This window comes from Ochlerotatus camptorhynchus, unplaced genomic scaffold, assembly GCF_037179485.1.
Source record: "Ochlerotatus camptorhynchus isolate MF236.1 unplaced genomic scaffold, CSIRO-AGI_Acam_v1.1 ptg000274l, whole genome shotgun sequence".
NCBI lineage: Eukaryota > Metazoa > Arthropoda > Insecta > Diptera > Culicidae > Ochlerotatus > Ochlerotatus camptorhynchus.
Window position 1 is genome coordinate 6,565,584 of NW_027040763.1, and position 23,315 is coordinate 6,588,898.

The 23,315-nt window shown below is 38.9% G+C and overlaps 4 protein-coding genes across 4 annotated transcripts in view; 2 read left to right on the forward strand and 2 right to left on the reverse strand.

Moving 5' to 3' along the window:
* Positions 1-22: 22 nt before the first annotated feature.
* On the reverse strand, positions 23-9,414 carry LOC135705786 (adult cuticle protein 1-like). The gene is made up of 2 exons (XM_065227641.1): positions 9,354-9,414; positions 23-482 (listed from the first exon to the last, which is right to left on the reverse strand). Exons 1-2 carry the CDS (start codon positions 9,357-9,359, stop codon positions 168-170), a joined length of 321 nt encoding a protein of 106 aa, XP_065083713.1. The 5' UTR covers positions 9,360-9,414; the 3' UTR covers positions 23-167.
* Positions 9,415-11,971: 2,557 nt separating this feature from the next.
* Positions 11,972-12,476, forward strand: LOC135705820 (adult cuticle protein 1-like). Its single transcript, XM_065227669.1, has 2 exons — positions 11,972-11,977; positions 12,045-12,476. The coding sequence occupies exons 1-2, from the start codon at positions 11,972-11,974 to the stop codon at positions 12,474-12,476; spliced, it is 438 nt and encodes a 145-aa protein (XP_065083741.1).
* A 9,339-nt stretch (positions 12,477-21,815) lies between these two features.
* The window catches only part of LOC135705757 (adult cuticle protein 1-like), a 64,901-nt gene continuing 63,401 nt past the window's right edge, over positions 21,816-23,315 (reverse strand). Inside the window, exon 2 of the mRNA XM_065227608.1 lies at positions 21,816-22,269. Coding sequence (XP_065083680.1) covers positions 21,838-22,269 — 432 coding nt within the window. The 3' untranslated portion in view covers positions 21,816-21,837. The remainder of the gene's footprint in view (positions 22,270-23,315) is intronic.
* On the forward strand, positions 22,772-23,215 carry LOC135705794 (uncharacterized). The gene has a single exon (XM_065227646.1). The coding sequence runs from the start codon at positions 22,772-22,774 to the stop codon at positions 23,213-23,215; it is 444 nt and encodes a 147-aa protein (XP_065083718.1).

Sequence of the window (23,315 nt, forward strand, 5' to 3'; positions counted from 1 at the left end):
AAAAAACGATTTTATTCGTAGATCCACGCGCGCTGATTGCTTTTAAAAGGAAAAGAGTGGGTATGAAAAGAAATCGGCATCGGTAACAGAGATTGACTTCTGCAGTATATCGTGAAACGAAAACACGGCAGCTTTTATGGGGGTTTGGGTTTTGGGGGTCGACAGTTCTAGGCAGTTCCTGGTGCTGGAGCCAGATTCAGTTGCTGCTGGTTGATGGCATGTCCGGGCAGCGGGGCAACGTGCACTGCTCCACGGGTGGCGGTGACCGAGGTGGCGGCAGGTTCCGGAACGGCTGGAGCATCAATGGCTACTACTGGAGCGGGAGCCGGGACAGCTGCTGGCCATCCCCAAGGATAGGTGGCGGCCGGCCAAGCAGCTGCTGGCCAAGCTCCGGGCCATGCAGCATGCCATGGGGCCCACGGCCAAGCTGGTTGAGCCTCGGCCGTCAGAGCCAGAGCGAGCACTACAAATAGGGCGGCGACCTGCGGGAGGCAAATGCGTTCGTTAGTTGCGGTGCTTGCGTTGGAAGGGTAAGTTGGGAAGTGATTTGAGTGAAAAATTGTTTTTTGTTCAGATCTATTAGTTTCAACTATACAAAATTACAACATGTCGAGATATGTTTTGCAAATTAGCACGCGAGTTTATCCGATCAGGAGCGTTCAAAAAATTATATTTCATACTGATTTTTCGAACACTGATTGAGAACAAAATCAGCGTACACTGCTCCAGATGATTGAGCTAAAATTTCATCCAGACTCAGAGTGAGAACAGTTGAAAATTATCATGAAAATGATTAGCAGATTACTGAATTCTCATTTAAGGCTTTCCGCTCATAAACCCACTGAATACTACTCTACAAAGTGAACAGCGAACCTCAGCTTTTAGCCACTCCGGTGGCAGAAACGTCATCCACCAACATTTTGCTTGAAGCCAAAGTTTTTGGCTCTTTGGTTTGATGGGCTCGTTTATCTTTCAATCTAAGACAGCTGATGCAAGCATTGAGCAATAAATTAAGCTCCGTTCACATAAATGTTCGATTTGCTGCGCTACAAGATAATAATAAGTTTATGTGCAACACATGCTTACATTTAGGAACCATATGATTACTGCATTATTTTTTGAATTCGGAATGGTTATCATGAAAAGTTCACATTTTATGAATGATAATTCATGTATCATTTTTTAACAAAAACGTGTCCTTAAAGCACGTATAAACATAACATAAAACCTGTAGGCTACAGTGCTGACACCACCCATGGTGGCATCTTCAACAACCCTCCTTCTTGACAGAGGATTGCTTTTAGCGCCATCTAAAGAGTCCTTTCACTAATCCATCAAAATCATGTCCGGATTATCGGATTTTGACTTGCTAATCCGAGTGTCAAATCTATAGCAAAAAATCAAAACAAAAAGACAACATGATCACAGCACAAATCTAAAAATTGACAGCACTGTGTGTTCAAATGTTTGGTTATACTTTTCCATCCCACAATTTTATGAAATAACGAGCACTGGATTACTGAGTCAAGTGTCGGATGAACGGAGGGATACTGTACGCTGGAAATTTCAGATTATAACAAAGATGGTGTATAATTAAAATTCGGTGAGCTTCAATTTGGGACCACTAAGCCACATTCAGCCAAAATTTTTAAAATAAAGAAAATTCAATTCAATGCATCCATCTCGTATCTTTTGACAATAACTCAGGAGCATGGTCAGATAGAAAAGTCCTATCATTATCAAAATTGTTCTTCTGGACAAGACCCGCCTGGTACCTCTGAATTTTTGATTGACTCATATTTGAGTTCCGTTTACTCAAATTCGCAAAGGTCACTCATAGACTAAGTAAAATTGACATCGATTTTTTCAGGAAAAACTTTTCGAGAGAGGATTCAATCAGCACCAACGATCCGACTCTCGCCATCTACTCATCCGATCGTGTCACCCCGTAAGCAAGGACACGAACACACGATAAAATTTATATTGACTTGGTTTGCGTCTCACCTCATTTGACAGATCTGATCGACAGTTTGATACCGGGACGGGAATTGGCAATCGATCTTCTCACTCTTCTTAATGTTTTTGAAGAATGCCCTTCGGAAAGTTGTGCATGGTTTTTGACGAGTTGACCACACGGGAAAAAAAGAGTTCCCATATTCGTGAACCACAGCCGTGAACCATAGTTCACGGTGTATATTTGAGAAAATTTTTTTTTGGATAGTTGGCCGTGATTTTTAGTTCACGGTCCGTTCCCGTTTTCGGGAACGGATTTTTTTCCGAGCAATGATGCCAAGAATGTAAAATGTTTTTTTTCTATTTTAATCCCGCAGTTTAGCAGCTTGTACATCATTTTTGCTCAACACAATAAAAACAGCCACAGTGCACTCAATTTTTCAACTTTACTTTCGAAAATATAAACAATTAACAGCCTTATTGATTCCGGCATCACTGCCAGCCAGGGTTACTTCCACTCACTTGCTATAAAAAAATGTTTTTTCAGAATTATGAAATCATGAGATGGTATAGTGATAATTAGTACTTGTAAGTTACAACATGAGGACGTGGAGAATGTGTTTGACACATAAAATCTGTCAATATTGCTTTCAGTGCGTCACAATCAGCAATTTTACGACTCGTGAGTGCTCACTCTGAGTGAACGCTCACGAATCATAAGATCGCTTATTGTGACGCTCTGAAAGCAAAATTGACAGGTTTTATGAGTCAAACACATACTTTTAACCCTCTTCTTGTTACTTACAAGTACAGCATATCTTTATATCATCTAATGATTGCATAATTCCGAAAAATATGTTTTTATAGCAAGTGAGTGGAAGCAACCCTGCTGCCAGCCAAATTGATGCGATCCCTCTGTCCTTTTTATTCCACGATTGCTACTGTCAAATCGACCAATCAGAAACTGGCTCAGATTTGACAGCAAATTGGCTCGAAATCGCTACTCGATTGTCACGTCCCGTCCCAGGTTTGATAGACCGAATCACTCATTTGACTAATCGAATTGCGGACAATCGAAATGCTCCAGTTGCATGTCGATTCGTCGGTGCTTTTAGTATACATCTAAGCTGAGTAAAATGTTCATCATCAGCACGCTTTCATTGAGAGCGATGATTTCTATATTCAGCCATTCCATAGCAAAACGATATAGTGGTTCTCAGAATTTCGTAAAATTTGGTAGTTTTGTTCCTTAGCGCAAAATATAAGACCCGAATTTTTATTTTATTTTGTCATTAGAGTGACCATTTCCATGTTAAGATGGTTGAAAAAATCGATTTTTTTCAAAAATTCATAACTTTTGAACCATAGAGCTGATTTCAAAGATCAAAATACAATTAAAATTACTTATTAGAAAAAATATCATAATGCTAAAAAAAAATGAGATTTTGTGTTGTAAAATATTGATTGTATTTATATTTATAGTTTTCATGGTTTGTAGATAGAGGCCGCAATATCTTATATATGTTTCCTTGAAAATTAAGGCTTTTATACACATTATAGGGGAAATAACGGCTTCGGCATGACAGACTTCTTTCAGCAGCCCAAATTGAAACGCTAGTATCATTGGATTTTCTTACGAAAACACTTCGTCGAATCCATTAAAACGATTCTTTAGGCTTCAATTTGATTATATTTTTACCACTGAGAAAAAGCAATCTTGCAGGGTTTTCTTGAAATGAAACACACGCACTATAAAATGCTGCTGATTTCAAGTTGCTGATGAAAGCAAAGCTGGTTAACACGCAGCTCAAATAGAACGGTTGCCGAATAAAAAGATGTTGCCCACAATAGTCACTCTCACCAGAGAAGATTGGTGCTTTGTAAAAGCGTTTCAAAACAATTTTTGACAATTCTTTCGACTGAAATTGTTAGAGCAGCTGGCAAAAAAATATTGTAAACAAACCAATACTGCAAATGTGTGCGTTCCTTGGAGAAAAGGCTATAGAAAGATGGTCGCTGCTTAGGTTGCCGAGAATACGTAAATTTCCCTATCACAAAATCAGTGTATTTTTTTCCGTTTTTGAGTTATATTTTTTTTTAAGTTATCAGGTTTAGGGGTTTCGCTCACTACTCCTATGCGACTAGACTACCATGCGTCGTGACCATGTTACAATTGCTATAAAACGATGGAGACTCATGGTAGGCTAGTCGCATAGGAGTATTGAGTGAAAATCCAAAACTTGATAACTTCAAAGAAATATAATAACTCAATAACGAAAAAAAAACACATCGCTGATTTTGCAATACATTGTGTAAAAAAGCATTAGTTTTTGAGAAAAAAATATAAAAACATATTGTGGCCTCTATCGAAAAAACATGTAAACCATTGGCGTAACTAATGGGAGCGCCAGGGGGGCCAGGCCTCCTCCAGAATTTTTGGTGTTTGTTTTTGACTCTCCGGTATTTTGTCAAGCTTATTAAGTTCAATGCTACTATTTGACATGATTAATAAAATTGGACCACGAACAAAGATTTTTCAAAGTCCTTTATGTCGATTACTTTTGTTATGTTCTGGACTAGAAGAAACAAGTTTGAGAAATTAGATTATATCAAATCGATGGCAGTAATACCAACAATCAATACGAAACTAACGATTTTAAATTGGCTCACTACTTGACTAGCCTATTGGTCCCAAGCAAACGATTAACGTATCCCATTCTAGTTGAAATTCTAGTACTACACAATGTTTGTTTTGATTCGCTATGAAAGTTTGACAGATAAAATGAGAGGTTATTGGTTTTTCCTATGTTTCGAGGGGTGAATCGATTAGCTTGGGACCGAAGATAGTACCAGAGCTGAGCCAAAAAGATGAGCACGTTTCTTCGGGACCTTCTAGTCTTAGAGTTACCTCTATGGTAATACGTCTTCAGGCTCTACAAATTGGCCATGTGCCCAGGATTTTTTCTTTAACTTGTGAAAACTTCGTAAAACTTCAAATGTGAACTTCTATCGAAAGAATCGGGAAGATCGTTGAAATTAAGTAAACTTGGTGGAAATTCTGGGAAATTAATAAAGCTTCAGAAAAATTCGTAGAAAAAAAGGAACTTGGAAAAGTTCTGAAAACTGCGTTGAAGTAGAGAATTCATTTGAATTTGAAGAGCTCCGTAGAAGTTAAAGGAACATTATTTTATTTTAGGGAAGCTCATTATTGCTCGGGACCCTCTACATAATTTCAGTTTTTTTTTAGCCTCATGGACTTGGAATAGTTGAGAAAATTCAACAGCTAACTTTGTAGAAGATTTTCGAATTTCGTAGCATTTTAAAGAGCTGCGTAAAACTTCATATAAGTATAAGGAATTTTGAAAAAGTTCAAGGGATTTTGTTAAAGATCTAAAAATAGTTCAATAAACTTCTAAGAACTTCAGGGATCTTCGCTTCATTTTAGGAAACTTCGTTGCAGTTTTTCAGAGATCTTACTCCAAAAAAGCTCCATGAACTTCTTAGAGGTTTTGGGGCGAAGTTAATTTCAAGGAACTTTCTAGGTGTTCAAGAATATTTGTAGGTTTCTTAGGTGTCTTTCCAAAAGTGCAAAGATGTTCAAAGATCTTTGTAGAGTTTAAAGAAATGAAAAAAAAAAAAAAAAATGGGATTTGCAATAAATTCAGGGAACTTCGGAAATTTAAGGAAATTTTGTAAAACTTAAGTTTTGTAGATGTTCAGAGAACGTTGCATTAGTTACAGGATATTCTTTCAAACATTCTTCCTAGACATCTGGAAATATTCGAAAGGTCTCCATATAGTCCAAGATATTAGTAAAGTTCACTGGATATTTGGTAGGTTGTAGGTTGATCGGGAAGTATTCAAAAGTTTTCCAGGAATCTTGAATGATGAATCTTGATTTCATGGCCATATTTGTACATTCTCTATAAAGAGGACCCGTGCCTTGGTGTTTTAGCTATATCGTCACAAATTTGCACTCCAGAGCTAAATTCCGGGCATAAATTTCAATTTCTGCATGTACCTAGTATGTATAAATTTCTTTCTTTTCGATGAATTGTATGCCCGGAATTCAGCTGCAGGATAGTGTGCATGGATCAGCACATAAAAAATTCCATGCTTCCTGGATGTATTTTTTGATTAAACAAAATACCAGAAAAAGCTCTTTTCTGTATAATGTACGTTTAAATAATAAATTGATACCAAATGGGTTTAAACACAACTAACTAAATTTAAAATATTTAAAAGAACCCAACTTTTGTAAAAATAACTAAAATTACTATCTAGTTATAAACAGGATTCGAGTTCATTCCTTTCGATTGGAAATATAGTTAAATCTTGATTTTGTTAGTTATTTCTAAAATAAAAAAAATTGTTCTGGAAAAACGTTTTATTGCTTTTTTTCACTTCAAATATCAGAATCATGACATTCAAAATCCGGTATCTCAAAACCTGATGATATTATATTATTATAACCTGATTATTCACAATTTTTGCCACACGTCAAGATTTTTCGAAATTTGTGATTCCTAATTTTTTCTTATCTTGAACAATTTTTCTCTCGAGAAATGCTGTGAGTCTCAAAATCTAGGTATGTTTCCTAAGATCTTGAATTATGAATTTTGAAGACCAGAAGATTCAAAACATGTCTAAGCCTATGATATCAAAAAAAAAAATTTAAATCCATTAAATTTATTTTGAACAAAATTTTGTCGACCTTTTTTTTATCAGGCCCATTTATTTTATGGAGTTTTTAAAAATTTTGATTAGTTCAAACATACTATAAGTATTAAAATTCTTATATATTTTTTTTTAATATTAATGTTCTAGTATTTTGATGAAATGACTGTCCAGGAAGGATAGTTGCAATTTTATCTTAGTCTTATATTTGATCTAAATTCGTTGACTTTTATTTACATTTGTATTTGAAGAATTTAAGCTTACAATCTGTATCAGAGATATCCTTTTTTATTAGTTATAAAATCTTGAAAACATATGGGTTTGGGATCACAAAAATATTTTTATTTTAACATTAATAATGTTAGGAATTGTGCATCTGCAGAATAGGCATGTACGTAATAAGTGGATTTGTTAGTTATTTCGACGCTTTTGGACAATGCTTGACATTTCCCATTTTCTCAAGAATGTATTGTTGAAAATCAATAGCATGATTATCGATGCGTAGAAATATTTCTGATCGATTGGTGATAAAATTATTTAAATTGGTCCAGGGGCAACTGAATAATTATCGTTCAAAATCTTTCATAATTTCGTTACATGTTCCATTTTCAGTTTTCACAAAGTGTACCCCCATACAGAAATCACCGACGTAGTCCAAGGTCAAAAAATTGTGCATCTTGAACATTTTCCTACATCCTAAATGTATTAAATGTATTCTGTGTGCACTTTACCTTAAAACAGCCAGAATTTTATAAAATTATAAAATTCAAACTCCTAAAATTTAATTTTGGTTCCTATGCCTGAGATTTGACTGATGGTGATGTATTCAAAATCAAAAAATAAAGCTAGTTACAAAATTCATGAAATTGTCTAACCTTGAGAATTTTCTCAAGTTTGAGATGCTTAAATTTACAAGATCCGGACTGTGATTTTATTACAAAAACATGAACAAACGATCATTGCTTGTTCAAAATCAGTAAGCGTTTAAGGCTCTCCTAATCGAGGTCCCAATCGTTTTAATGGAATAAATATAAACAAATTTATTGTTTCACCATTAAAATAATAGTAAGCCTAATGTCATATTATTGGTCATAGAAAAAAAGTGTTCCCAAAAATAAGTTGCCTTGTCGCAATTTGAGTGAGTTTTTAATAAACCGTAGTTTTGCAAACCCCTCCAGATAAATTTTCTAGCTACGCCAATGATGTAAACCATAAAAAACAAATACAATAAATGTTGTTCAATTCAAAATCTCAATTTTTTAATATCAATATATTTTTCCTAATTATTAATTTAATAACCTTTCATCTGATACTTTGATCTTTAAAATCTGTCCAGTGCTTCAAAAGTTATGAATTCTCGAAAAAAGGTTATTTCTGAAAAAATAATGATTTCTTGGACTACCCTAACATGGAAATGGTCACCCTAATAACTGAATAAAACAAAAACTGATCTTATATATTGCGATAAAGAACAATTTTTACGAAATTCTGAGAACCACTATATCGTTTTGCTATGAAATGGCTGTATTCGTGTTTCGCTCGGTGGTCTAGTGGCGATCGTTTTTGCCTGCTGAGTGGAGGATCGTGGGATTAATATTATTCACCATCATATTGGAGAAATACGGGGCTGAGTGCCCTAGTGGCTACTGTTTTTGTTTGCTGAGCAGAAGATCGTGGATTAAATTGCAGGCTTCTTCGTATAGTAGAGTTGTTAGTGTCACGAGGCAAAAAGATGATCACACCGCTTACCATGGTGAATACAGATCGTATGAATCTCTCATACTAAAAAATATCCCTTCCATGAAGACCATGCATTTGCAGAGGTTAACTCGGTCTCTTGTAACAACGGTGATCGAATTAACATTTCTTATCTTTTTCAATGATCGCAAGGACGTGGCTGACGCCATTATTCACAGCTTTAAGTAATGAGCTTGCAAAACTTGTACAGCTACAATACTCGTGCTACATTAGTCTGGTTTATTGTTGCGAGCTTCTGCAATCATGAAGTATAAGCTTCGATATCCGAACAGGAGACAATAACTGATGAATACCTCATTCTGTTCTTGATACCAACATTTAGTGTTGATCAGCCTGATATAAGCGATAAAATCCGGAGTGATTTGAGATTTGGGCGGAACTGCTTTTGTAAACAAACGCGTCAACCACCGATTTCTTACGAATTAAAGCTCAAACTCGTGAACATTCTATACCAAATGACAGAGCAATCAATTATCTACCTGTTGGTGCTATTAGCTTTCGATATTGAGGTTTTATTCACGAGAAATCGACGATTAACGTGTTTTTTTTACAAATGTAATTACGCCTTAATCTCAAATCACGCCTGAAATACTAAAGTATAATACCAAAAAACTGCATGCTAAATACTTTCTAAATAACAAAAATTGATACATGGATACCAGAAGAAAACCTTTGTGGTTTCGTTTTGGTTTTGCATGTGCTTAATTTCGTATTGAAAATATATTGTAGGAACACTTTTTTGGTATTATTCTTCGATATTTTACCTCTTATGTCAGGTTGATCCATACAAATTTAAGTACCCGGGAACCCGATCAGGAGGCAATAACTTATGAACAAAATTTCACAACTGAGATTCAAACATGCTTGGTGTAGATCAACTAAGTATCTACAATGCCAATACTGCAAAAATGTCCTAGAGTCCACAACCCAAATACACTGTCTTCTATCACCACCTTATCACTCACTTTCATTTTGGATTCTTCTTGTGGAACTAATCGGCTTCCTTGCAAACTACTGAACACACCAACTAACTGTGACACCAGCAGCCTTCCAGAGCTGCCTTTTTATACGCAAATCAAGGAAGGAACCTAACTAGAACCAGAACCTGGCCCATTTCTTTTCCTTATCCGAGATTGAGCTGCTGTTCACAGAAAACGCCGTTTCTAACCCGTCATCAATAGACAGATAGTGGTGCATTTGCCTACGCTTTCCTGCACCGTTGCAGCCGCCCACCCAGGTCAACCCCGGATCGAGATAGACACCCGACCTGGCCGGGCAAATCGCTTACGCATGCAGGGCTCTGATATGCACCGCACGGTGATAATGAAATGTATATATCAATCGGCAATTAGAATTTTCGCGCTCATACGATAAGCCGATCAAAAACCGGTGTGGCACCAGGCGAAGTAGTTCGTTCATTGACGACGGCTGCCTTGACAGGTAGTTACCTAGTTCCTATCACCGAGTGTGATTACGACAATGTCCAACGGTGATCAGCTGTTAGCTTTTGGATTATCGCATCGTGATTATTTCCAAAAATGGTCGAAGTTTTATCCAGCCCTGCATTCCATTCCAGAAAAAAATACTTATTATTCATAATCCCTTCCCTTGGCTCGAGCCCCGATACCCATATCAAATGCAAACAACAAAAGCATTAAGATTCTAAGCTGAGAGCAGCAGCAAACGGCGATGATCTAGATCCCCCCGTCTATATGTTTACTTTGAGCCACGATCCGTGGCAGTCAGTAACGCTTCAACACCATCACCGGTAAGCCAGTTCCATTAGACAAAAGATTTTACTCATTTGCATCCACATCTGCCCCTTTCGCCCTCTGGAGACGCCACCAATTCGAACGCATTCTGGCTTAACCGAACGAAGAAGTTTATTTTATTTTAATTATCATTATAGTCACATTAACACCCTTTGGTCATCCGTGACTTGTCCGGGTATGAGATTTGAACTCGTGACTTCGGGGTGAAAGGTATTGATGTTAACCACTATGCCTGGGCCGTCCCCAACGCGGATGTCGGGATTGTGCAATCGCGTGTGATCGCGGGTGGAATGTTCTAGATAAGGGTTGGTTGCCATTACGTTCACAGGGTCCACCATGGTAGGTACGCGCGTAGGTGGCAGAGTTGACAGAATTGTAACAATTGCACTGCTGCTGACGCAGGCACTCATGCTGTTTGCTCATTGGCATTTTGATCTATTGCAGAAAGCGGAACAGACGTGTTCCGCGTCAATTATGGTGAGTCATTATTGGCTAGCTGGAGAAGGAAAGCTTGTCTGCATTTACTATGATGACCTTATATTGATAACTGAGCATAATGTATTTTCCAGGGAGGCAAATCAATAATTCACCGTTTGAAAAATTCGAGCAAATTTCTGCTATATCTAGCACACATGTAATTAATTCTGGATTTAGCCTAATTTTAAACGATATTTTATTTCGCAAAATTCAGTAATGTTGTGTACAAACTCGCAAATAATTTCATGATCCATTGAAGCCACCATAAATGCTCTTAAATCAAATTAATTATTGTTGGACCATCGAAACTCATATCCGTGGTGACCGATCTCCAACTATGTCTATGACAGTGATCTTTAAAATAAATTACTAGACAGCAGAATTCCATTCCAGTACCACATTCTTTATTTCTTCAACATGAATAAATCTAGTAAACAACCTGCTCCCCACCAACTGGCACCGGGGCAACGTGAAGCGATCCGGGAGTGGCAGCAATCATCTTCGACACTGGAACAACGCTCTTACCCCATCCGTGGTGACCTCCATATCCTCCGGCACCGTAGGTTCCCCATGGCAGACCCCACGGGTAGGCATGGCCGCCGAGATTTTCCTGAACAACGGTCTTGTGTCCATACAGACCGGATGGTCCGTAAGCAGATGCAACTGGTGCCGAGGACCAATCGTTCACGTATGGATAGGCCACCAGACCGTCACCGTGGTGGTGCTGATTGTCCCAGGTGTTCCAGCCGTTCCACGAGTTCCCTGCCGATGAGTAGGGCCAGGTCACCGCAGCGGTGTTGATGGTTGGAAGATATGACCCTTGAGCTGCCACGGTAAGTGACGCGATAACGAGGGCGATAAAGGATTTCATTTTGGTCTACAAGTAAGTGCACTAGTGCGATGAATTGAAGAGCTGAGTACAAACTGTATCTATGTCGGTGACAATTGATCGATTTTATACACATTGATGCTTCCGCTGAAGGCGAAGTGCTGAAAAATTTGATTTCATGGATCACCGATTATGGTACATCAGCAAGGAAGACCACAAAATGATAGTCACCCGAGTAGGAGGATCAGCGCCTTCACCACATCCTGCAATCTGAAAGTACAATTGTGGTATTAAATTTCCGATGGCTAGTCCATCCAAGTCAATATACAATTGCAATTTCAATTCCAACGATTTTAATTTGATCCTATCACTTCGGTTCGATTTGCACGTTTCAGTCGCTGAAGCTTTGAGTATATATTGATCCAATTTTCCCAAACTGAGTCAGAATCAAGTCAGTGCTCTCCACTTGCTCACTAGCTCCAATACAAACCTCAAAACAGCAATCATGAAGGTAGGTTGTATTTGATAATTTTCATCAATTTATATTATTCAATTTTGATAATACTTTTATAATACAGTGCATCGCAGCTGTAGTCATGATGGCCCTTGCCATTGCCGCTGAAGCATCTTACGTTCCATCGGTCTACGCCCATCACGGATATGGTTATGACTCTGCTGCTCCAGTTGTGACCTACGCTGCCCATCATGGACCAACCGTTGTTCAGTCGAATGACCTGAACAGCTGGGCTCATCACGCCTATGCTCAACCTGCTGCAGTAGTTGCCTACAACTCATATGCCCATCACGTTCCAGCGGCCGTCACTGCTTACGATAGCCACTGGGATCATCATCATCATCATCAAGTTCCAGCTGTGGCCTTTGCTGCTCCAGTGTATCACTCCGCTTCGTATGTGGCTGCCAACCGTGGTGCCGTGCACAAGGCTCCACTCCCCGGACACATCGTCAACCAGAAGTCGCTGAATCTGGCTCCAGCTCCAGGAACTTGGTAGAATTAATGATGAAGGGATATCAAACAGGCAAATTGTAATATGTATTTAAAATATACAACTAACTCAGCAAACATCTATGTCGATTGATTAACGTGGTCACCCCTGTCCTTTGTCCAAACATATGAGTTTTCCCTCATCTTCTTAAATTCCTCATCATCCAAGAGTCTGTTTCACCACTCAGCACTAATCTTACGGAAAGATCTTCAATCAAACATCGAAACGGTAGTTGATCTCTGGTTGTTCCGCTCGGGATCACTTTGGTGGTGGTGGTGCTGGTGGGTGAAAATTTCAAATCTACCAGCATAGTGTCTCTTGTGACGTTGTTTCTTATAAAAGGCCTTAAGTTATGTTGATGAATGATGCAAATAGGGTAGTTCTAAAAACGATAAAAATTAAAAATTTGACTTTTTTGTTTCTAAATAGAGTAAATGATGATTTCCGTTAAATCGGTTAAAAGCTTACACAATTTAAGCGCCGTACACAATTAGATTATATACCCGAGATTGGCGTCGCAAACTAGCTACTCCCTTAGAAATAACTAATTTTACACGTGACGGAATTCATCTTTGGCATAAAGGATGAGACGTAACCAAACATGTCATGTAAAATTAAGTGCTCCGAGACTGAAAAGTTCATTTCTCGTTTAAATGAGCTGTATTTCGCGACTGTTATGATCAAATTTATGCCAAAATTGACGCTCGTGTCACTCTCAGAGTACCGAAATTAACATATTTTATTTTTTTAAGTGTGTAGGTTAAACTGAAAACGAATCTTACTCAGAGAGTGAGTTCCTTTCATTGATTCGTATGGAGAAATTTATAAGAGCGTACTCTCGTTTATTAGCTGAATCTCGCCATGGTTTAACTGAGACCAAGCAAAATTATAATTGCTCAGCTTTTTACAATTATAATTCAGAATAAAAAATCGGCATTTAATAGTTTGTAGTTGCGAAAAAGTTGAATTTGGTCACACTCGACGACAACCCAAATTTCTATTTTTTTTTATTTTTCACCTAAAATTACGTTCAGAACTGTTGAAAAGTTAGGGCAAAACAATTGAAAATTAATATGAATGTCTACTATTTATAAGAAGACCAATATCAAATATCATAATAGTCAGTGAATTGGCCCTAATGTTGGCCTATGGATCTATCGCTAAAAAATATTCCATTTTATCAATTTAATCTAGATGAACGCGTCATTGGGACGGTTCTAATGGATATTTTTGGTCGCTATTGAAAATTTAGTCGATTGCTGAATTTTTGTATGGGCCTAAATTAGGAGCATTTTGGCCGACATTGCATCAATTTCCTCTACATAAAAGAATTATTTTTTATTTGTTTTTGTGAAGTTAACTTGAAGCAACTTTTGTCCATTTCGAGCTGGGTCTCAGGATCGGCTTACTACTTGGTAATCTTGAGGAGCATCGTGGACAAGATGTACCGTATGCCGCGTATGCGTGATAATGTTTGCCCTATGAGCAATGTCAATATTAAAAAAATTCTCAAAAATTTCGTTTTCGAGTTTTTTTATTTATTTATTTATTTATTCATAGGGGGGATGTTTCTCAGAGTCTTAAACTATGTTAATCATCGATCGAGTTTCCACTTGCTGCAATTACGGCCTCCACACGCTTCCGGAATGCACGGCAGGTTCTTATAATGTAGTCTGAATCCATTTCTCTCCAGGTATGGGTCAATATTTGTCTGAGGCTTGCTGTACTCGGGTAGCGTTTAGAACAGGCCTTGGCCTTCGACGTGCCATATTGAGTAATCCAGCGGATTATGATCGGAGCTGGATGGCGGCCACATATCCTTCGCCCAGAACGGAAGATGTTCCTGCAACCACTTCTGAGTGCGGTACGAGGTGTGGCACGAAGCCCCATCTTGTTGAAATACAACATTTGGCTTCGGACCGTACTGTTCTTTGATCCACGAAAGAACATACTTACATAAAATCCCGAAGTAGACCTCCGTGTTGACCTTGTCGCCTTCTGGAATGAACACCGGGTTCATTTTTTGCCATCGGAAGCCACCAATCCAATCACCATAACGCTAGCAGGATGCTTGGTCAGATACACGTTCTTGTGCTCGTCGGCCACGTCTTTTACCGAAAGAGAACTAATATACCGGTCGTTCTGGAATTTGATACAGGATCGACGGTAAACATGCTCTCGTCGGTGAACAGGATAACCGGATTTTTTCGCTTAAGGAAGTTCAAGAATTTCCTGCATTGTTCGACTCGTAGCTCCCGGATGCGGTGGGTAATCATGTGAGTTTTTTCTCCGTGCCCTCGACTTCACCCCGCAATCTTCCTTTACGATCTTCCGTGCCGTAAAGTCACTGATCCCGTGTTCCTTTGCCATTTTCCTTATTGAACGTACTGGATTCACCCAAATTTTCCTTTTGAAAGCAGCGATAACCCTCGGAACCCCAGCTGACCTCGGACGACCTGTGGCCACCTTCGCGGATAGTTGTCCTTTCTTTTCTCGGTCTAAAACCCTTTTGACGGTCCACCAGGACAGTCCCACGGCGATTGAAATGTCGCAAAAAGAATACGCTGTCACTTCGTCATGGTGCAACTGTCAAACTAAGTAAAAAAATTTCTTTTAAACACAGCCTACTACGGTATGAGCTATAGGTAACGTGCATGCAAAGAAAACCAAGGCATTGTATGCACAGGTGAAACGGGAACCTTATTTGTACCATGGTGCAAACATATCACGCATACGGTAAAGTGTACGGTCACCTGACTAGAGATATTGTGTAGTGTGAATTGGGTTTTTATTTAACTAATTGGTGGGATTGGGTTAATCTACTGCAGTTTATTGTTCTGATGGTTCCCAATAGTTCCGAATAGTGGCTGATGGTTCCCAAAATGGTGGCGAATGGTCATTTATCCGCATGATGGTTTGGTGTGGTTAATCGATCGTGTGTAGCTGTGTTAGCCTTCCAAGCGTCCTCCCTCGTTGACGGAGATTAGCACAGCCCATGACCATATCGGAGTGACCGTGTCAAGAGGGGAATGCTCCTAAACGGTTAGGGGTTTCAACCCCGAGCTTGAAAACCTCCTTAAGGTGATTCCTTGTTGAGTCCACAAATGGCCGCCACGGAGGTGATACATACACTTCCACTTTAAATTTTCAATTACACAAATCTCGGATATGAGTGCTCCATTTGATTTGAAATTGGTACTTCATGTATCCTGCAGTGCAGCAAACGTGGAGTAACAATTTAAATGTTGCACGTATCGTAGAAGCTGATATTTGTGCACTTAAAGTTTTGAAGTGCACACTTAGAAATACCTAATCTTACACGTGACGGAATCCATCTTTGACGTAAAGGATGAGACGTAAACAAACATGTCATGTAAAATTAAGTGCTCCGAGACTGAAAAGTTCGAAAGTACGTTTGATTGAGCTGATTTCGCGTCTATTATGACTCAATTTTATGTCAAAATTGACGCTCGTATATGTCAGTCTCAGAGCACCTAAATTTACATCAATTTTTCTAAGTGTGTGGTTACGGGAATAAGGATGTCACAGCGAATCACCTTAACCAAACCGAGGTCTACTACGCCGAATCATGTACACCTGGTCGAGCTTCTGAGGTATTAAAGAAGCCGTGCTAATCTTCTAGTCATTAGTAATAAAGGAAGATCAATAAATTTAGCCCATTTTCATTTTGTATGGACCTTTAATTTTTTTATAGCTCGTCACAGTTTTCAAAACCCCTCCTCCCTCCTAAACGTGTGACATAATCAATGGACGATCCCTAAGCTAGATTTAGTTAGAGTTTAAGCGTACACACCAAAAAATTCTGAATTTTACTGGCGATGTAAACATCTATGCATGCAAACATTGATACATGAAAACTTCCTTTTCACGTAAACTAGCAGCTTGCAAGAAATGTTGCAAACAAAAGTGGACAGTTGCATACAATATATGGAATACTGCATAACATGTCTCATAAATTTACACGATCTATAATCTAAACTTGTATGATATATGACGCTCCATTTATGTGCATCATAGTAACGGAAATTTACACTACTTTTTTTTAGCTGTGTAGGATAGGTCATTAGCGTACCTGACGAATCCGCCGTCCTCTCCCTTTTTAGCTGGGCAATGGCACTCCTCCTTATTCTCTTGAACCCCGTTGTAACTTCTTTTTTGCTGCCTGTTAGTTTGGAGGGAGGAGGAGGAGGAGGAGGAGGAGGAGGGGGTGTTATCGCCACATTTGTAGATGTAAGCCCACTTCGCCTGCTGGTCTACTCTCCTATCATTTAGTTGTTGTACCCACTGGCTTGCAAGCGATTCACCCCACTTGTTTTGTAGAAAATTCAAATTCAACTAACCTATAACATTTTTAATAGACAATAGGTACATTTTTACTAACATTTACTAACCCTCCTACTAACTCTAATTTTAATCCAACACCACTTAACTCTAGAGACGTGACTGTACACAAAATAGAAGCATGATTTTAAAAAAAATACTAACAATTTGTAACAGTCGGTTACATTTTAATGGATTTGGAAAGAGAAATGTGCTTACAAATTATTTTTCATTCAGGTATGGTATTATATGGGGTTTGCTCCATTCTATTGTGAGTTTTATATGAAATTCCATTTATTCAAATGCAGCGTTTACTACCGTATAGATTTGTAATTGAGCACAGGCTCATGAATTTAAATTAACTTAAATAAGTTGCAGCTGAAAGCCACTTGTCTGTCATAGTTTTTTTTTTTTTTCTTGATTTGTTTTCCGTTGTTCTTGTTTTCCGTACTGAGTACCAATGCAGCCGACGTCAGGAAGACAACACCAACACCTAGACGCTACCTATCGACACATCGACTCATGGACCGGGCACCAATGGCTTTACTTCTTGTCGTGATGATAGATTTTATGCCTCAGAAAATTCCGTTGGCGCCGACTGGGATTGAGCCCAGACCGTTTGGGGTGAGGAGTAATCACGCTTACCACTACACTCCCGGTGTCGCTGTCTGTCATCGTTCTGCAACATAAAGATTTGTGATGTCAGGTGAACTTTGATTTCTAAAGTTGATTTGTCATGACTAACATTAGTATGTTGCCGAAAGTTGGGTGAACATGTCTGGGACCTAATCATGAATAATAAAGGAACTGGCTTTCGAATTTCAAAAATTGAATATTATTTCATTATTTGTTGAATAACCACCCAATTTCAAACAATTGAATAATGAATTGTTCATTTTGGAGTTAAGTTTATAAGCCACTTATTGTGTTATTAATATATTAGTGAACGGAGCAGCAAAAATAATCACGCAGTTCTGCGTCAACAATGCGGTCGTGCTTTGAACACAACCCTTAACTTTTGACGTAGACTACGTCTTACGGGAAGGTACTGGGGGTAAATCGAAAATATAATATTGCGATCATCATGAAAAGGTGTAAGGTTTTGAACGCTTATAACTGTGTCGTTTATAGATGAATTTAAAATCCAAATACACCAATCGATAGGAAATAACTCTTATGACCTGCTACAATAAACGCTTTTTCAATTTTCCATAAAAAAAACTGTTGAAAAATGTACAAATGAAAAGTGATAATTTTACCACTGTTTTCATGAAATAAATATTCTCCCCAAACCCAGTCATCATAATCGAGTACCATTTGGTTGCACATCGTGCTGCTTGAATCTGAAAAGTTATAAAACAGCACTGCTCTGCTCGAACCTTGCGTGTCGTTCCCGACGAGATCACTGGCTGCTGGCAGTGCCGTCGCCTCGATGGCTCAAGCGCTCCGAAATGGATGAACCACCTTGCCTGAATGATTGATGAATTTACGTGACGGTCGACCAGCAGATGAAATCAGAGACAATGTTATAATAAGAGTCCCGTGAAGAGTGAAGCCAGAAGTACCAATAGAACTGTCAAGCGAGGTACCAAACAAGCAAAGTAAATAAACATTATTGTTCCACTAACAGTGAACTACAAATATTGCATTCATTACTGACAATATTTTAGTAATTTTAGGTGGAAAACATTTCTTCGCTTTATTTAGTACATTGTGATATTTATAAGTTATACCAAGCACTTGTTTGAACATTTTTCAGGTTCTATAATCGTTTTTGTCTCCCAGAATCTCCGAGTTTGCCATTTACTCTGACAAAAAATAAATCACCAACAGTGCTGCTTGTTGGCAAAATTTTCTCTTAGTGGGACTTTTATTATAACATCGACTCTGATGGAAATGATGTGAAACATGATAATGACGTTTTGCTACCTGTCTAATCGTATGGAATATTGTTTAGTACATCATCAGTTTTGTAATTGCAAATCTGAAAACTAGGTGTCGCATGGTCAGTTTTACTTTTGCTTCATCAATAACGATCTCGCGTTCTACAAATCTCGATTACTTTTTCGAAAAGACATATCAGTTTTTGTAAACAACGCATTTTATCGTCGGTTTGGCGTAACTGATAGCTCGCCCACGCATATTAACACCACTATATCAGGTAGGGAAAAATTTACCCTGTCTGATGATAGAGTTAGCATGCGTTGTTACACTAAATCGACGATCAAATGCGTTGTTTACAAAAGCTGATACTTTTCTTCGAAAAAGTAATCGAGAAATATTTCGTGGGCTGTGTCCCAATTGCCGAGTTAAATTTAACATTTAACTTAAGTTATTTTCAATGTTCGAAAATCCAGGAAATTGATCGGTTTTCAAACAGAACTCAGCCACGGTTGTCAAAATTCAACTTCTAGTCGATCATAAATAACCACGCTCGGAGAGCAGGGTTATTCCATAACTCATCTGTCACTTTTAAACACGAGTTAAATTTAACTCGCCCATTGGGACACAGCTTTGGAAGTAAAATTAGGGCGTTAGGGATCATCCATAAATGACGTAGAATTTTGTTGACCAATTAACCCCCCTTCCCCCTCATAGCGTGTTTTGCTTTACCTAATACATGGCCGGTCACAACTTCTGAAATATGGGTCTGGGTTCAATCCCAGCCGAGGTCGGTGGGATTTTTCTGAGGCATAAAAATCTCTGGTCACGTCTTCCTTCGGAAGGGAAATAAAGCCGTTGGTCCCGGCCCATATGTGTTTGAATGGGTGCGATATCCTACGCAGGTGTGGAAGCTGCCTTCCTGCACATTCGATTGCCGTCAATGGATGGCAATCGATGTCCGTCGGTGATTGGCACTAGATTGCGGAACAGAGACCGACGTTAAATAAAGGAAAGAAGACAACTTCTGAAACCCCTCTCCCCCCTCAACTACTGCGTTATTTATGAAAGTTCCCTGAGCATTGGGCAACAAAGAAAATCAGCAGCACACACACACAAAATGGGTTGGACATTTTTGCGAAATTTCGTAATTGATCGTGAATATCTCGCGATCAAAACATTGAGCTTGAAATCCCTCCATTTAACTCTCGGGACATCTTTGATCTATTGATTAAATTAAAAATATACTATATTTTCATTTTATATAATTTCGAAGTTTTTGTGAATGTTGGGGAACTGGTTATCCGGACTAGTGGTGGACTCGCGGCGGATAGTGTCATTCGGGTGTGGTTTTAACCGTAGCCAACAATGTGAAGTAATGATGGAACGCGGTACACTGGACTACTATATTCGGAACTTTATTTACTGCGATAGAGTTTTAGTCGGTAGCTTTATTGTACTGATTTTATTTCAGAATAGAGTTTGTGTGTGCCCTATATGGTGTGTGAGAAATCCTATCTACGGGCATTCTGCTCTGCTTTGTAGCATGCAAAGTAAATTGAGTATGATTGCCCTAATTCAACTGGCGCAAATTCATTTAGGGTAAATTTTATAATTATTGGAAGTGCCTTAACAGTGAACACAAATCCATCCAGAAAACGGAGTATTTCTGTCGTGAAAAAAAAAAGATTTCCCTACACAGATTACAGATTTCTGTACCAAGCACTAAAATTATCAGACGGTACCTCTATTTATGCTTTTAGATAAGCTATGGAAGTCCATCCTACTTGGAAAATTATGCTATAGAACGGTTTATAAAATCCCAGATTTTAGGCTGATTGGGGCGAGTCATAGCAAGTCGTTCGATTGCAAAATTGTGTTGGAGGGACTTGCATTGCTTATCTTTTAGCATAAATAGAGGTACTGAAATTCAGCAGTGAGCGTTCGAAAGGGCGCACCTGAATTTAACCAAGTTTTGCTAAGTAGGAAATACAAAATATGTACATAGGACCAAAATCATAGGTTACTTCTACTGTATTTTAAATCAATATCTAGGTAAATGCACGAGAATTTCACTACACAGCTTAACGTAGTCTACGTCAACCATGCGGTCGTGTCTTATGCACAACCCCTAATTTTTTTTTATGAAAGATGAAACGAGGTACTTTTTTCATAAAAATGTGCAACTTAATGTGTTTTAAAAAGTTGTAGAAGACAATTTGCGCGTGTAAATTGAAACAAAATATAAATGCTGTAAAATCTATTTTTATTGAGACACCCTAACATAAATCATAAAAATTGCTGCGGAAAAATAATCAAACAATTCACCACTATGCCTTCTTTAGCAAAGTTTCTTTAAATTACCTTATCTATTTTGCTTGCTTGCTATTCTATCCATTCCAAGCGACAGAATTGTCCAAAACGGATTAAAAACGTTTTTTTCAACGCTCCAAACTTCTCAGGTGAGTGTGACTATTGTCGGCAGCCTTTTTTTCCTCGGCAACCTTTCCATTTGAACTGCGTGCTAACCAGCTGTTCTATTATGGGCAACCTGTCGTATTTTGAATTGCGTATGTTTCATTTGCAGAAAAACCTTGCAAAACAAGTTTGGACAGCCACACAAATGTAATCAAATTGATGTTGAAAGACTAAGGAATCGGTTAAATGCATTTAGCAAAGTGTTTTGGTGAGGAAATACTGCGAAATTTACTTACAAATCCAGAAACAAATATGTTAAATTTTTAATTTTAATCATTTTTAGGACTACCCTATTTGCATCATTCATCAACATAACTTAAGGCCTTTTTATAAGAAACAACTTCACAAGAGACATTATGCTGGTAGATTTGAAATTTTCACCCACCAGCACCACCACCACCAAAGTGATCCCGAGCGGAACAATCAGAGAGCAACCACCGTTTCCATGTTTGATTGAAGATCTTTCCGTACGATCAGTGCTGAGTTGTGAAACAGACTCTTGGATGATGAGGAACTTAAAAAGATGAAAGATGAATGCGAAAAACTCATATTTTTGGAACAAAGGACAGGGGTGATCAAGTGAATCAATCGACATCGATGGTTGCTGAATTAGTTGTATATTTTAAATATTACAATTTGCCTGTTTGATATCACTTCATCATTAATTCTACCAAGTTCCTGGAGCTGGAGCCACATTCAGCGACTTCTGGTTGACGATGTGTCCGGGGAGTGGAGCCTTGTGCACGGCTCCACGGTTAGCAGCCACATATGAAGCGGAGTGATGAACTGGAGCAGCAAAGGTCACAGCTGGAACTTGATGATGATGATGATGACCCCAATGGCTATCGTAGGCAGTGACGGCCGCTGGAACGTGATGAGGATATGAGTTGTAGGCAACTACTGGAGCAGGTTGAGCATAGGCGTGGTGAGCCCAGCTGTTCAGGTCATTCGACTGAACAACGGTTGGTCCATGATGGGCAGTGTAGGTCACAACTGGAGCAGCAGAGTCATAACCATATCCATGATGGGTGTAGACCGATGGAACGTAAGTTGCTTCAGTGGCAACGGCGAGAACCACCATGACTACAGCTGCGATGCACTGTATTACAAAAGTATTATCAAAATTGAGTCATATAAATTGATGAAAAATATAAAATACAACCTACCTTCATGATTGCTGTTTTGGAGTTTGTGTTGTAACTAGTGAGCAAGTGAAGAGCACTGACTTGATTCTGACTCAGTTTGGGAAAATTGGATCAATATATACCCAAAGCTTCGAAGCAAAGTGATAGTGGAATTGAAATTGCAATTGTATATCGACTTGGATAGACTAGCCATCGGAATTTTTATACCACAATTGTACTTTCAGATTGCAGGATGTGGTGAAGGCACTGATCCTCCTACTCGGGTGACTATCATTTTGTGGTCTTCCTTGCTAATGTACCATAATCGGTGATCCATGAAATCAAATTTTTCAGCACTTCGCCTTCAGCGGAAGCATCAATGTGCATAAAATCGATCAATTGTCACCGACATAGATACAGTTTGTACTCAGCTCTTCAATTCATCGCAATAGTGCACTTACTTGTGGACCGACCAAAATGAAATCCTTTATCGCCCTCGTTATCGCGTCACTTACCGTGGCAGCTCAAGGGTCTTATCTTCCAACCATCAACACCGCTGCGGTGGCCTGGCCCTACTCATCGGCAAGGAACTCGTGGAACGGCTGGAACACCTGGGACAATCAGCACCACCACGACGACGGTCTGGTGGCCTATCCATACGTGAACGATTGGTCCTCGGCACCAGTTGCATCTGCTTACGGGCCATCCGGTCTGTATGGACACAAGACCGTTGTTCAGGAAAATCTCGGTGGCCATGCCTACCCGTGGGGTCTGCCATGGGGAACCTACGGTGCCGGAGGATATGGAGGTCACCACGGATGGGGTAAGAGCGTTGTTCCAGTGTCGAAGATGATTGCCGCCACCCCCGGATCGCTTCACGTTGCCCCGGTGCCAGTTGGTGGGAAGGAGGATGCTTACTAGATTTATTCATGTTGAAGAAATAAAGAATGTGGTACTGGAATTGAATTATGCTGTCTAGTAATTTATTTTAAAAATCACTATCATAGTCATAGTTGGGAAT